At 34.9% G+C, this 17,289-nt stretch overlaps 1 protein-coding gene across 1 annotated transcript in view; it reads left to right on the top strand.

Moving 5' to 3' along the window:
- ARHGEF9 (Cdc42 guanine nucleotide exchange factor 9) overlaps positions 1 to 15,088 on the top strand; it is a 396,118-nt gene extending 381,030 nt beyond the window's left edge. The window contains exon 12 of the mRNA XM_070461884.1: positions 14,354 to 15,088. Coding sequence (XP_070317985.1) covers positions 14,354 to 14,448 — 95 coding nt within the window. The 3' untranslated portion in view covers positions 14,449 to 15,088. The remainder of the gene's footprint in view (positions 1 to 14,353) is intronic.
- Positions 15,089 to 17,289: the final 2,201 nt, after the last annotated feature.

Here is a 17,289-nt window from a genome sequence, read left to right as displayed (position 1 = left end):
TCATATATCATCTTATATGTGTGGAATCTAGTAAAATGACATAGATAATCTTATTTTAAAAGCAGTATTAGAGACACAGAGGTAGAGAACAAATGTATAGATATGAAGCAGGAAGGGGATTTTGAGATGAACTGAGAGATTGGAATTGACTTAATACTACATATCAAATAGATAACTAACAAGAACATGCTGTATAGCACAGGGGACTCTACTCAATACTCTGTGGTGAACTAAATGTGAAGGAAATCCACAAAAAGTGGGAATATATGTGAGTATGTATTATATACACTATTGAGACTATGTATAAATTAGATAACTAATAAGAACATACTGTATAGGATATTGTATATGCTGCTAAGTCGCTTCAGTTGTGTCTGATTCTGTGCGACCCCATAGACGGCAGCCCACCAGGCTCCCCCATCCCTGGGATTCTCCAGGCAAGAACACTGGAGTGGGTTGCCATTTCCTTCTCCAATGCATGAAATTGACAAGTGAAAGGGAAGTCGCTCAGTCGTGTCTGACTCTTAGCGACCCCATGGACTGCAGCCTACCAGGCTCCTTCGTCCATGGGGTTTTCCAGGCAAGAGTACTGGAGTGGGATGCCATTGCCTTCTCTGATAAGTATATATATTAATACATATATTCCCTCTTTTCTTGAATTTTCATCAGATTAAGGTCAACACAGAGTATTGAGTAGAGTCCCCTGCGCTCTACAGTATGCTCTTATTAGTTATCTATTTTAAAAGAGATGTGAATACCAGACCACCTTACCAGCCTCCTGACAAACCTGTATGCAGGTCAAGAAGCAACAGTTAGAACTAGACATGGAACAACAGATTGGTTCAAAATTGGAAAAGGAGTACAAAGGGGCTGTATATTGTCACTCTACTTATTTAACTTATATGCAGTGTACATCTTGTGAAATCCTGGGCTAGATGAAGCAAAACTATAATCAAGATTGCCAGGACAAATATCAATAACCTCAGATATGCAGATAACAGCACCTTAATGGCAGAGCTCAAAGAGGACCTAAAGAGCCTCTTGATGAAGGAGATAGAGGAGAGTGAAAAGACTGGCTTAAAACTCAACATCCAGAAAACTAAGATCATGGCATCCGGTCCCATTGCCTCATGGCAAATAGATGGGGATACAATGGAAACAATGACAGATTTTTTTCTTGGGCTCCAAAATCTCTGTGGAAGGTGACAGCAGCCAGGGACTTAAAAGTCACTTGCTCCCTGGAAGAAAAGCTATGTCAAACCTCCATAGTATATTAAAAAGCAAAGACATTACATTGCTGACAAAGGTCTGTCTAATCAAAACTATGTTTTTTCCAGTAGTCATGTTAGACTTAGACCATAGAGAAGGCTGAGCACCAAAGAAATGATGCTTTCAAACTGTGATGTTGGAAAAGACTCTTGATATTCCCTCAGACTGCAGAGAGATCAAATTATTCAATCCTAAAGGGAATCAACCGAGAATATTCATTGGAAGCTGAAGCTCCAATACTTTGGCCATCTTATTCAAAGAGCACTGGAAAAGACCCTGATGCTGGGAAAGAGTGAAGGCAGGAGGAGAAGGTGACAACAGAGGACAAGATGATTGGATGACATCACCAACTCAAAGGACATGAGCTTGAGCAAGCTCTCGGAGATGATGAAGGAAAGGTCAATCTGACATGCTACAGACCTTGAGTTCCCACAGTTGGACGCTATTGAACAAAACTAACATATTTCTGTTGTACAGACAGCAGATACTAACACAATTTTGTAAGGCAAATTAAAAATTAATAAAGAAAGAATTAGTTGATTGCATAAGTGTACTTTTATGTCTGACTTTCTATTCTACTACTATGTTCTATGTGCCCTTGCCAGTACCACAATGTTTTGATTACTATAACTTTGTAATACAACGTGAAAACAGGTAGTGTGAAGATTTCATGTTTTTGTGTTTTGTCTCACAATTGGCTTTTGCTATAATGGGTGTTCTGTGGTTCCATATAAATTTTATATGGTCATTTTTATTTTATGAAAAATTGTATTGAAATTTTGATTGTGATTACATTAAATCTGTAAATTGCTTTGGACATTAGAAAAAAATATTATTTCTACCAGCCCAAGAAAACAGGATATATTGTCATTTATTTTTGTTTTCTTTAATTTCTTTCATCAGAGGTATGTAGTTTTCATTGTTCAGGCCCATCATCTTTTTGGTTAAATTAATTTCTAAGTGTTTCTTTGATTTTGGCACTATTGTGGAAAAGATTACCATCTTATTTTTTTCACATTTAAAGAAAATTTTATTATTTGTTTTCTCCTTGTTGGTTTTGTGTTCTTCCACTAATTGAATTGCTTTTTAGTTTAAACACTTTTTTGCATCTTTGTAATTTGCTAAATATAAAATCCTGTTATCTGCAAATGTAATTTTACCTTTTCCTTCTGTATATTAATGCCTTTTGTTTATTTTTCACACCTAATGGCTATGGATAGGACCTCCAGAACTGTGATAAGTGTGAATGGAAAGGATGGGGATCATTTTTTCCCCCATTCTTAGAAGAAACATCTTTAACTTTTCAGCATCGAATATGGTGTTAAAAGTGAACTTGTTGTACATGATCTTAATTAAGGTGAGGGACATTTTTCTATACCCAATTTGTTGAATATGATTATCAAGAAAGTGATATTTTGTCACGTGCTTTTTGTGTATCTATTAATATATGATTTTTAATGTGTTGTATCACATTTATTTACCTGCCTCCTGAGATATCTGTATGCAGGTCAAGAAGCAACAGTTAGAACCAGACGTGGAACAATGGACTAGTTCAAAATTGGGAAAGGAGTACATCAAGTCTGTATATTGTCACCCTGCTTATTTATCTTGTATGCAGAGTACATCATGTAAAATGCTGGGCTGGATGAAGCACAAGCTAGAAGCAAGATTGCCAGGAGACATATCAATAACCTGAGATATGCAGATGACACCACCCTTACGGCAGAAAGTGAAGAGGAATTGAAGAGTCTCTTGATGAAATTAAAAGAGGAGAGTGAAAAAGCCCACTTAAAACTCGAAATTCAAAAAACACAGATCATGGCATCCGGTCCTTCATGGCAAATAGATGGGGAAACAATGGAAACAGTGAAAGACTATTTATTTGGGCTCCAAAATCACTGCAGATGGTGACTGCAGCCATGAAATTAAAAGACTCTTGCTCCTTGGGGGAAAAGCTATGACCAACCTAGATAACATATTGAAAAGTAGAGACATTACTTTGCTGACAAAGTTGTCTAGTCAAAGCTATGGTTTTTCCAGTAGTCATGTATGGATGTGAGAGTTGGACCATAAAGAAAGCTGAGTGCTGAAGAATCAATGCTTTTGAACTGCAGTGTTGGAGAAGACTCTTGAGAGTCCCTTGGACTGCAAGGAGATCAAACCAGTCAATCGTAAAGGAAATCAGTCCTGACTATTCATTGGAAGGACTGATGCTGAATCTCCAATAATCTGGCCACCTCACCCTAAGAGCTGACTCATTTGAAAAGACCCTGATGTTAGGAAAGATCGAAGGCAGGAGGAGAAGGGGATGACAGAGGATGAGATTGCTGGGTGGCATCACCGACTTTATGGACATGAGTTTGAACAAGCTATGGTAGTTGGTAATGGACAGGGAAGTCTGGCATGCTGCAGTCCATGGGGTTGTAAAGAGTCAGACAGAACTGAGTGACTGAACTGAACTAATCACATTTGTTGATTCATATATGTTGAACTATCTTTGTATCCCAGGGATTAATATCACTTGATCATGATGAATGTTCTTTATAATGTGCTGCTGAATTCCATTTTCTGTTATTTTACTAATAATTTTTGCATGCATACTCACCAGGGATACTGATCTGTAATTATTTTTTTCTATAGTGTTTTATCTGACTTCGCTATCACTGTAATGCTGCCCTCATAAAATTAGTTTGGAAATTTTCCCTCTTTTCAATATTTAAAAAGACTTTGAGAAACATTGACATTGATTCTGCTAAATTCTCATTATAATTTACCAGTGAAACCATCTGATCCTAGTGTTTTCTGTGTTGGGAAGTTTTTGATTCATAAGTCAATTTTTATATACTCATTATTAGTTTGCTTTTTAAAAAATTTCTCCCTGATTTAATCTTGGAAGATTGTATGTTTCTAGGAATTTACCGATTTCTTCAAGGTTATCTAATTTGTTGGTATGTGTTGTTAATAGTATCTCATAATCCTTTGCATTTCTGTGCTGTGGTATTGATTGTAATGCCTTCTCTTTCATTTCTAATTTAATCTACATAAGTCCTGTCTATTTTTTCTTAATATAGATAACATTTTGACAACTATTTTTATCTTTTGAAAAAGCCAATACTTAGATTCATTGATTTTTTAAAAAAATGTTTTCTAGTTTCTAATTCATTTTCACCCTGGATCTTGCATTTGTTATTTTCTCCCCTCTACTATCTTTTGGCTTAGTTCCTTCTTTTTCTAATTCTTTGAGATGCATATTGAGGTTGTTTATTTGAGATATGTCATGTTTTTTTAATATAGTCATTTATCACTATGAACGTCCATCTTAGAACGACCTTTGCAGCATTAGATAGATAAGCTTTGATGTTGAACTTCTGATTTCATTGGTCTCAAGATGATTTCTCATTTTCCTTTTGATTTTTGCCCCTTTTTTGGCTAAGTAGTGTTTTCATTAAATCTCCACAATTTGTAAAATTTCCAACTTTCTCTTGTTATTGATTTCAAGTTTAATTTCATTGTGGTCTGAATAAATAATTGGTGTGGTTTCAATCTTTTCAAATTTTCTAAGAAAATTTTTTGTGATGTGTCATGTGATCTATTTTGGAGAATGTTTTTTGTGCACTTGAGAAGAATGTATACTCTGCTGCTGTTGAATGCAATGTCCTGCATATATCTATCATATTTATTTTTTCTAAAGTATACTTCAAGTCCAAAGTTGCCTTATTGATTCTTTGTCTGGATAATCTATACATTGTTGAAAGTGAGAATTGGAAACCCCAATAACTATTACATTGCTGACTATTTCTCCCTTAAGATTTATTTATAATTGTTGCAACTTTTAGGTACCCCAATATTTGGTACATAAGTGTTTATAATTGTTTATATCCTCTGGATGAATCAATTGGTTAATTATTGTATAGTATCCTTCTTTGTCTCACTACAGTTTTTTCCTAATGCCTACTTTTTCTGATGCAAATATAGCTATGCATGCTCTTTTGGTTTCCATTTGCATGAAATACATTTTTCTATTTCTTCACTTTCAGTCTTGTGGTGTTCTTAAAGCTTAAGCAATTTTCTTGTAGGAGCATATAGTTGAATTTTGGTTTTTCATCCATTTAGCAAATCTATGTCTTTTAATTGGAGGATTTAACAATTTTTATTCAGATTAATTAGTAATAGGTAAAGAATTGCTATTGGAATTTTAACTGTTTTCTGATTGTTTTGTAGTTCCTTTGTTCATTTCTTTTTTTTTTTTCCATTTATTTTTATTAGTTGGAGGCTAATTACTTTACATCATTACAGTAGTTTTTGTCATACATTGAAATGAATTAGCCATGGATTTACATGTATTCCCCATCCCAGTCCCCCCTCCCACCTCCCTCTCCACCCGATCCCTCTTGGTCTTCCCAGTGCACCTTTGTTCATTTCTTTGTCTCTACTATTTTTATTGTGAGTTATTGATTATTTTGTTGCTGTATGGTTTAATTCTGTTTCTTTATTGTTTGTATGTTTATCATATTTTTTGATGGGTGGTTATTATAATGCTTTTATAATACATCTTGTGTGTGCATGCTAAATAGCTTCAGTCGTGTCTGACTCTTTGTGACCCTATAGACAGTAAACGCCCAGGCTCCACTGTCCATGGGATTCTTCAGGCAAGAATACTGGAGTGGGTTGCCATGCCCTCTTTCAGGGGATCTTCCCCACCCAGGATTCAAACCTGAGTCTCCTGCAGCTTCTGCATTGCTGACAGATTCTTTACCATTGAGCCGCTGCATAATATGGGTATGTCTTTCCTTTTCTCCTTTGCCTGATAATTTAATTTTCATTTCCATGAGAAAATTCTACCAATCTGAATTATTCTCCTTATTTAGTTATGTCCCAATTTACATATTTTATTGTGTATCCATTAATAAAATATGGAAGCTATTGTTATTTTTTAACAATTTTGTCTCTTAACCTTTATGTTAATGGCAACTAGATGGGTAAACAAAGGAAACAGTGGGAGACTTTATTTTCTCTCCCACAGCCCTATGCATTAGCAGAAAATTGGATTAAAGACTTACTGAGCATGGCCTTGCCCACCAGAACAAGACCCAGTTTTCCCCACAGCCAATCCCTCCCATTAGGAAGCTTACACAGGCCTCTTTTCCTCATCCACCAGAGGACAGACAGAAAGAAAACCACAATCACAGAAACATAACCAAAATGATCACATGGATCACAGACTTGTATAACTCAATGAAACTATGAGTCATGCCATGTAGGGCCACCCAGGACAGACAGATCATTGTGGACAGTTCTGACAAAATGTGTTCCACTGGAGAAGGGAATACAAATCACTTTGGTATTCTTGCCTTGAGAACCCCATAAACAGTATGCTACACAGAAAATCCAAAAGGTGCTCCCAGGAACCTACTAGAGTTCATCAATGAATTCAGTAAATTGTAGCATACAAAATTTACAGAGATCACTAAGGTCTAACAATGAAAAATAAAGAGGGGATTTAAGGAAACCAATTTACCATCACCTCAAATTAATAAAATGCCAAGAAATAAACATACCTAAGGATACAAAAGCTCTCTATTATGAAAACTATATAACATGCTGATGAAAGAAATTGGAGGTGACACAAACAGATAGAAAGATGTTCCATATTCTTGGTTTGGAGGAATCAATATCATCAGAATGACTATACTGCTCAAGGCAATCTACAGATTCAATGCAATTCCTATCAGGTAATCACCGACATTTTTCACTGAACTAGAACAACAGCAACAACAAAAAAAAATCCAAAATCTTTTGTTTTTTGTTGCTGTTCAGTCACTAAATCGTGTCTGACTCTTTGCAATCCCATGGATTGCAGCATGCCAGGCGCTCCTGTCCTTCACTATCTCACAGAGTTTACTCAAATTCATGTCCATTGAGTTGGTGATGCTATATAACCATCTCATCCTCTGCTTCCTTCTTTTCCTTTTGCCTTCAATCTTTACCAGTATCAAGGTCTTTTCCGATGATTCAGCTCTTCCTATCAGGTGGTGAAAGTATGGGAGCTTCAGCTTTAGCCTCAGTTCTTCCAATGTATATTCAGGGTTGATTTCTTTTAGGATTGACTGATTTGATCTCCTTTCTGTACAAGGGATTCTAAAGAGTCTTCTCCAGCATCACAATTTGAAAGCAACAATTCTTCAGTGCTCAGTCTTCTTTATGGTCCAACTCTCACATCCATACATGACCACTGGAAAAAACAGCTTTGGCTATTTGGACCTTTGTCAGCAAAATTATGTCTCTGCTTTTTAATACACTGTCTAAGTTTGTCAAACCTTTCATTGTAGCTCAGATTGTAAAGAGTCTACCAGCAATGCAGGAGGCCCAGGTTTGATCCCGGCGTTGGGAATATCCCCTAGAGAAGGGCATGACAACCCACTTCAGTATGCTTGCCTGGAGAATTCCATGGACAAAAGAGTGTAGTAGGATACAGTCCACAGGGTTGCAAAGAGTTGGACACAACTGAGTTACTAACAATTTCCTTCCAAGGAGAAAGCATCTTTTAATTCCATCTCTTTAGTTACCATCCACAGAATCTTTATGGAAACAAAAAAGATCCTGAATAGCCAAAGCAATTCTGAGAAAGAAAAATGAACCTGGGGGAATCAGACTCCCAGACTTCAGACTCTACTACAAAACCACACTCATCACACTCATTCCTGGCACCTAACCTGAAATATAGATCAATGGAACAGGATAGACTGCCAAGAAATTAACTCATACACCTAACTTCAATTAATCTACTTCAAAGAATGCATGGATATACAATGGAGAAAAGACAATCTCTGTAATAAGTGGTGCTGAGAAAACTGGACAGCTAAATGTAAAGTAATGAATTTAGAACACTCTCCAACACCATAAAAATAAACTAGAAATGGATCAAAGATCTAAATGTAAGGCCAGACATTACAAAACTGTTAGAGGAAATCTTGTGCAAAACACTGTCTGGCATAAATCACAGCAAGATCTTTTTTGATCCACATTTTGGAATAATGAAAATAAAAGCAAAAATAAACAAATAGGACCTAATTAAACTTAAAAGCTTTAACACAGCAAAGGAAATCATAAACAAAACAAAAAGGCAATACACAGAATGGAAGACAACATTTGCAATCGAAGATACCAACATGGGATTAATCTTCAAAATATACATATGCAAACAGCTCATGTAGCTCAGTATCAGAAAACAAACAATCCAATAAAAAATGGGCAGAAATATCTAAATAGACATTTTTCCACAGAAGATATACAGATGGCCAAGAGACATGTGGAAAGATACTCAACATCATTAATTATTAGAGAAATGCAAATCAAAACTCCAATGAGATATCACCTCACATTTGTCACAATAACAAACATCAAAATCTCTATAAACAACAAATGCTGTAGAGAGTTGGAGGAAAGGGAACCCTCCTACACCATTGGTGGAAGTCTAAGTTTTGTACAACTGGTATAAAGAACAGTATGGAGGTTCATTTAATTAAAAAAACAACTAAAAATAGAACTACCATGTGACCCAACTATCCCACCTCTGGGCATATACGTTCAGAGAAAACCACAATTAAAGAATATAATAATAGTTTATTTATTTTAATTGGAGGCTAATTATTTTAAATATTGTAGTGTTTTTTGCCATACATTGACATGAATCAGCCAAATATACACGAACCTCAATGTTTGCTGCAGCACTATTTATAGTAGTCAAGTCACAGCAGCATCCTAATTGTGCATCAGCAGAAAAATGGATAAAGAAGATGTTGTAGGTATATATATACATTGAAATATTTTTTGACCTTTAAAAAGAATGAAATAATACCATTTGCAGCAACATGGATGGACTTGGAGGTTATCATAGTAAGTTAAGTAAGTCATACAGGAAAAGCTAAATATCATATGATATCACTCATGGGGAATCTAGTTTAAAAAGGAAAAGAAAATAAACAAACTTATTTTATTTTTTTATCTTTATATATATATTATTGAAATACAGTTGACTTACTATGTTTCAGGTGCACAGCAAGGTGATTGTTATAGATATACACATGCATACTTTTGAAATTATTTTACATTATAGGTTATTATAAGATATCTAGCATTCAAAAAAAAAAGATATCTAGCATTCTGTTCATACTAAGTCCATCAAATAGAATCAAATATTTTAGGTGGCAACAATTCATCTTTTCTGAAATATATATATATATTATATACATGTTATTTATATATATATATACAAAAGCTTTTCTACTATGCTTGATAAAGATGAGAAGAACATCAAGGGGGAAAAGAGATGGAGAAATTGGAAAACATAAGCTAAATGAAATGGGAGCACTGAATATGAAATAGAAAAAGTGAAACAAACTAGATAAAAGTAAAAAAAATCCTCATATAGTCCAGTGTTTTTAAACATGGCTGCTCATTAGAAATATATCTGAGGCTCTGGAGAAAAAAAAAAACACTACCTGGGCATTTCTATTTTTCAAAAATTCCAAGGTAATTCTGATATACATCTGAATTTTTTAAAAGTGATTACAAATTTTTCTATTAAGTGATAGGTTTGGTAATACAGAGTTTTATTATTTTTCTGTTGACCAATTATGATACAATGGCATTAAATGAGTAATAATTACATAACCACAAGGTAAAAGATGTTTATCAGTTTTCACAATCAATAGCCAGACAAAAAACTAAAAGATGATTACAATTGTGAGCCACAATGGGAATATGATTAACCTAACAATAAAAATAATCACAGACAATTTGGGGGCTCAAGCAGAATGATGTGGTAAGTGGAAATGCATATATGCACATGTTTTCATCTGCCCAGTCAGTCTATGTCTTTTGGTTAGTGCCTTTAATTCATTTACATTTAAAGTAATTATCAATATGTATGATCCTATTATGGGCTTCTCCAGTAACTGAGCATTAAAGAATTTGCCTGGAATGCAGGCGATGTGGGTTTGATCCCTGAGTTGGAAAGATTCCCTTGGAGGAGGATATGGCAACCCCCTCCAGTATTCTTGCCTGGGATGTCCCATGGACAGAGGAGCCTGGCAGGCTACAGTCCATAGGGTCGCAAAGAGTTGGACACGACTGAAGCAAGTGAGCACATGCATGTATGCATGACACTATTACTGTTTGCTTAATTGTTTTGGGTTTATTTGTTGTAGGTCTTTTCTTTCTCTTGTGTTTCCTGCCTAGAGAAGTTTCTTCAGCATTTAGTTGTAAAGCTGGTTTGGTGGTGCTGACTTCTCTTAACTTTTGTTTCTCTGGAAAGCTTTTGATTTCTCCATTACATTTCAATGAGAGTCCTGCTGGATAAAGTATTCTTGCTTGTAGGTTCTTCCCTTTCATCACTTTAAATATTTCACTCAATTCCCTTCTGGTTTGTAGAGTTTCTGTTGAGAAACCAGCTGACAGCCTGATGGGAGTTCCCTTGTGTGTTATTTGTCATGTTTCCCATGTTGCTTTTAATATTTTATTTTTTTCTTTAATTTTTGTCAGTTTGATTGCCATGTGTGCCAGTGTGTTCCTCCTTTGGTTTATCCTGCCTGAGACTTTCTGTGATTCCTGGACTTGGTTGACTGTTTCCTTTCCTATGTTAGGAAAGTTTTCAGTTATATATCTTCAAGTAGTTTTTCAGGTCCTTTTCTCTCTCTCTTCTCCTTCTGAGACCCCTATAATGCCAATGTTGTTGTGTTTAGTGTTGTACCAGAGGTCTCCTGTGTTGTCTTCATTTCATTTCTTTTCTGTATTCTTTTCTGCAGCAGTGATTTCCACCATTGTGTTCTCCACGTCATTTATCCATTCCTCTGCCTCAGTTATTCTGCTATTGATTCTTTCTAGTGTATTCATCTCTGTTTGTTCTTTAGTTCTTCTAGGTCTTTGGTAAAGACTTTTTGCATCTTCTCCATTGTTTTCCCAATAACCTGGATCATGTTCACTATCATTATTTTGAATTTTATTTCTGGAAGATTGCCTATCTACACTTTGTTTAGTTGTTTTTCTGGGAATTTATCTTGTCCCTTCATCTGGGACATAATTTTCTGCTTTTTCATCCTGATTAACTTTCTGTAATGTGGCTTTTGTTTTAGCCCCTATGGGACTGTCGATTCTTCTTGCTTCTTCTGTCTGCCCACTGAGGGATGAGGCTAAGAGGCTTGTGTGAGCTTCCTGATGGGAGGGACTGTCTGTGGGAATAACTGTGTCATGCCCCAGTGGGTAGGGCCTTGCTCAGTAAAACTTTAATACAACTATCTGCTTGTGGTTGGGGTTGTGCTACCTCCCTGGTATTTGTTTGGCCTGAGGTGACCCAGTCCTGGGGTCTATGGGCTCTATGGTAGGGTTATTGGTGACCTCAAAAAGGGCTTACACCAATGAGGACCTTCCTGGACTACTCCTGCCATGACCCCTGTCCCTGTGGTGAGTCTCTGCTGACCCATGCCTCCACAGGAGACCCTCCAACACTAGCAGGTAGTTTTGGTTTAGTCTTCTGTGGGTTCACTGCTTCTTTCCTCTTTCTTGTTGTGTGCAAGCTTTTGTTTGTGCCCTCCAAGACTGGAGTCTCCCAGACTGTTTCCCCGAGTCCTGTGAAAGTCCTATAATCAAATCCTGCTGGCCTTCAAGGTCAGATTCCCTAGGGATTCCCAGTCCCTTTGTCATATCCCAAGGCTTGAAAGCATGATGTCATGTTCAGAACTTTCACAACAGTGGGAGAACTTTGGTATTATTATTCTCCAGTTTGTGGGTCACCCACCTGGTAAGCATGGGATTTGATTTTATCATGTGCACCCCACCTACTGTCTCACTGTGGCTTCTTCTTTGTCCTTAGAGTGTGAAATATCTTTTTTTGGTGGGTTCCAGTGTCCTCCTGTTGATGGTATTTCAACAGCTAGTTGAAATTTTGATGCTTTTGCAGGAGTTGATGAGCACATGTCCTTCTACTTTGCCATCTTAAACTGGAAGCCCAAATGAACTTCCTTTAAAACAGGAATGGACATATAGTTATTGAAAACAAACTTATTGTTACCAAAATGGAAATGTGGGAGGTAAGATAAGCCAGAAGTCTGGGATGAACACACATATATTGCTATATATAGGATAGATAACCAACAAGCCCCTACTGTTTAGGAAAAAAGGAAATCTATTCAATATTTGGTGATAACCTATATGATAAAAGAATCTAAAAATGAATATATGCACATGTATAGCTGAATAATTTTTTTGTATATCTAAAACTAACATAACATTGTAAGTCAACTATACTCCAATAAAATAAAATTTTTAAATAAATAAATTTTCAACTTCCAGTTTTTATTGCTAGTTATATTTAATTGCTAGTTATATAAAATACAGTTGTATATATTTTGTATCATATGTGCTTGCTGCAATATTAATTCCTATTATTTTAGTAGGTTATTTGGAATTTTCTAGGTTGATGGCCTTGTTTGTAAATACAAACAATTTTTCTTCTTCTTTCCAACACTGGAAAATAGTCTTCTCCTTTTCTTGGCTGTGCTTTAGCAAAATGTTGTATAGATATGGTGAAAGAAGTGCTCTTTCTCTGTTACCCATCAATGGGGGAACTCAATTCAGTCTCTTATCTTTAAGAAGATGCTAGCTGTATCTTGATCACTTGTGAATGTCTTCTATCAGGTTGAGAATGCTCCTTTCTATTGTTAATTATTAAAAGTTTTAATCATAAATAAATGTTGAATTTTATAAATATACATATTTCACTATAACACACATTTGTGTGTTTTAGCGTTTTATTTTGAAATAATTATTGATTAACAGGAAGGTGCTAAATATACAGGAAGATCCCATACACCTTTCACTCAGCATTCCCCAATGTTAATATCTTGTGGAACTATAGGAGAGAATCAAAGTCAGGAAATAAATATTGGTACAATTCAGACCTTATTCAGATTTCACAAGTTTTACATGCACTCTTCTTCATGTACATGTGTGTGCTTGTAGATATATATATGTGTGTGTGTGTGTATACATTACTCATATAGAATAATAGAATTGTGCCATTTGCAACAATATAGATGGACCTGAAGTTTATTATGCTTAATGGAATAAATAAGAAAGAGAAAGACATATACTTCATTAATCACTTATAAGTGGAATCTAAAAAAATAAAACTTAAAAGAATATAATAAAACAGAATCAGACTTACAGGTATAGAGAATAAACTAGTGATTAACACTGGGACAAGGGAAGGTGGAGGGCAACATAGGGGTAAGAGATTAAGAGGTAGAAACTGCTATGTATAAAACAAATAAATTAGAAGGATATATTGCATAGCACAGCAAATACAGTCAATGTTTTATAACTTTAATTTGGAATAATCTAGAAAAAATGTTGAATCACTATATTGTATACCTGGAACTAATGTAATACTGTGAATCAAGTATGCTTCAATAAAACATTTTTAAAAATAGTTTTTTGTTTAATAGCTTTTACTCTATTGTTTTCCTATTTCCAATTTTATTGATTTCCGCTCTATTATTTTCTTTCTTTCTTTTACTTTTTATTTTGCTCTTCTTTTTTACTTATTGCAGTAGAGTTCAAAGATAATTATTATTGAACCTGAATGTTTAAGGTTCCTGTTAAGTTTTAGACTTACTTGGTACCTTTTTTCTTCCCTTAATTCTCCTCTTCAAATCCCACCATTGAATTTTGCAAACACATAAATTGGTTTCTCAGGTTCACAGCTAGAGAGAATTTGCTTCAGGAAAAACCATACTTCGAGTCTCACCCATATCTGATTTATATGATATTTAGATGAGATTTTTAACTTCTATTTTAGAGTTAATGTTGGAATGAGGAAAGACTTTTGGAACTGCTGGGATGCAATGGATGTGTTCTGCAGGTGAGAAGGACATTAATTTGATGTCACAATAGTGACCAAATATTATGGACTGAATGTTTTTGTCTCCCCATAATTTGTATGTTAAAATCTTGGACTTTGATAGTGGAGGTCATGAGGTTGGAGTACTCAAGAATGGGATTAATGCTCTTATATGATACCCCACAGATGTCTCACCTCTTTACCACCATGTGAGGACACAGAGAAAGATGGCCATCTATGAATCAGAAAGTAAGCTCACCAGACATCTGCTGGCATCTTGATCTGGGATTTCTCAGTCTCCAGAACTATAAGAAATTTTGCGCATTTTGCATAAGATACCCAGTCTAGAGTATTTTTGTTATAGAATCTTGCATAACTGAAACCTTATACCCATTTAAGAGCAACTGCCTATTTCCTCCTTTCCCCACACGCTTGAAAATAACACTCTTTCTGTTTCATGAATTTGTCTACCTTAGATACCTCATATAAGTGAATCTTGAACTATTTGTCTTTATGTAACTGGCTTATTCACTTAACATAATGTCCTCAAGGTTTATCCATATTGTCACATATGATAGTATTTCCTTCTTTTTAAAATTTATTTATTTTAATTGGAGGATTATTATTTTACAATATTGTGATTTCATTGTATGCATGTAATATTTGGTTTACTGATTCATATATCAAAGGGCATTTAGATTGCTTGCCTCCTCTTGGTTATTGTGACAAATGTTTCAAGGAACATGGGAGTAATGTAACTCTTCAAGTTTCAAATTTTAAATATTTGGAAAAATACTAACAAGTGAGATTACTTGATCATACACTCAATCATATATTTTAAATTATTTGAGGAACTTCTGCTTTCTGTAGTAACTATACCATATTTCATTTCCCAAAACTGAATAAATGTGTCAATTTCTTCTGGTTTTGTCTGTTTCTTTATTTTCATGTTTTTGCTTGGATATTGGCTATCCTAACAGGCGTGGGGTACTTTGTGGTTTTGTTTTTCATTTCTCTTATGACTAATAATATTGAGCACCTTTTCATATACCTGTTGTCCATTTTCACATCTTTAGACAAATGTTTGTTCAAGTCCTTTGTCCACTACTTAATTGGGTGATTTTGGGCTTGTTGGTCACTAAATTGAATGAATTCTTCATATGTTTTGAGTATTAATACACTGCCAGTTGCGTAATTCAAAAATATTTCTCCCATGCCGTAGACTCTTTTTACTCTGTTTTTTCCCTTTACTATGCAGAAACTTTATAGTTAGATATAATTCTAATGTCCATTTTTGCTTTTGTAGCCTTTATTTTTTCTCTCATATACAAGAAATTACTAACAGCAGCAAAATCATGAGACTTTACCTCTGTTGTTTCCTAGGAGTTTCAGAGCTATAGTTGGCATATTTATGTCTTTAATCCATTTTTGCTATTTACATATGATGCAAGATAAGAGTCCAATTTCATTCTGTTATTTGTGGATATCCTGTTTTACCAAAACCTTTAGTTGAAGAGACTATCATTTCCTTTTTGTGTATTCTTGGCACCCTTATCAGGGATCAGATGGCAGTATACACATAGATTCAGGTAGGCTCTTTTCTGTTTCATTGATATATATATTTATATAGGTCTTCATGCCAGTACTATACCTTTTGACTAAGTTATCTTTGTAATATGTTTTGAAACCATGAAAAATGAGAACTTAAGCTGTTATTAATTTTGAAGAAAAATTTAAGTATTTTATTTACTTCTTCAGTTTTATTGATATATAATTGACACAAATCTGTGTAAGTTGAAGATGTACCACATAATAATTTCCATACATATATTATGAAATATTTACCATAATAATTAGAGATAACATCCATATTCTTTAATGGCTGTAATTTTTTTCCTTGTATTTAGAACTTTAAAAATGATCTACTCTCAGTAATTTCCAAATATATCTTTTTTTGGCAACTGTAGCTATTATGTTGCATATACCATCTTCAGTACTTGTTTATCTTATAAATGAAAGTTTGTACCTTTTAACCACCTTCATCCAACCTCCACACCCACCAGCTCCACTTCTACCAATCTGATATCTTTTCCCATGAAGTTTCTTTTTAAGATTCCACACATGAGATTATTGTTTATCTCAGTCTGCATTATTTCACTTAAGAAACACCCTCAAGATCCATCCATTCTATCTATTTTGTTACAAATGATGGGATTTACTTTTTAAAAAATACTTTAATAGCATTCTGTTTCTATATATATTACATTTTCTTTAACCATTTATCTGTTGATGAACATTTACCTTGTTTCCTTGTGTCAGTTATTGTAAATAATGCTGCAGTCAAATGAGGGTACAGATAATTCTTTGACCACTGATTTCATTTCCTTCAGATATACCCTGAGACAGAATTGCTGAGTTGAAGAAAGTAGGGAAAACCACTAGATCATTCATGTATGACTTAAACCAAATCCTTTACTATTATACAGTAGAAATTAAAAAATAGTCTCAAGGGATTAAATCCCATAAAGAGAGTGCCTGAAGAACTATGGATGGAGGTTCGTGACATTGTACAGGAGGCAGTGATCAAGACCATCTCCAAGAAAAAGAAATGCAAAAAGGCAAAACAGTTGTCTGAGGAGGGCTTACAAATGGCTGAGAAAAGAAGAGAAGCTAAAGAAAAAGAAGAAAAGGAAGATATACCCATTTGAATGCAGAGTTCCAAAGAATAAAAAGGAGAGATAAGAAAGCCTTTCTCAGCGATCAGTGCAAAGAAATAGAGGAGAAAAATAGAATGGGAAAGTCTAGAGATCTCTTCAGGAAAGTTAGAGATACCAAGAGAACATTTCATGCAAAGATGGGCACAATAAAGGAGAGAAACGGTATGGACCTAAAAGAGGCACAAGATATTAAGAAGAGGTGGCAACAATACACAGAAGAACTATACAAAAAAGATCTTCATGACCCACATAACCACGTTGGTGTGATCACTCACCTAGAGTCAGACATCTTGAAATGTGAAGTCAAGTGGGCCTTAGAAAGCAACACTATGAACAAACCTAGTGGAGGTGTTGGAATTCCAGTTGAGCTATTTCAAATCCTAAAATATGATGTTCTGAAAGGGC

The sequence above is a fragment of the Odocoileus virginianus genome, chromosome X, assembly GCF_023699985.2.
Source record: "Odocoileus virginianus isolate 20LAN1187 ecotype Illinois chromosome X, Ovbor_1.2, whole genome shotgun sequence".
Lineage (NCBI taxonomy): Eukaryota > Metazoa > Chordata > Mammalia > Artiodactyla > Cervidae > Odocoileus > Odocoileus virginianus.
Note: the sequence above shows the minus strand (reverse complement) of the source record. Positions and strands in the feature narration are given on the sequence as shown.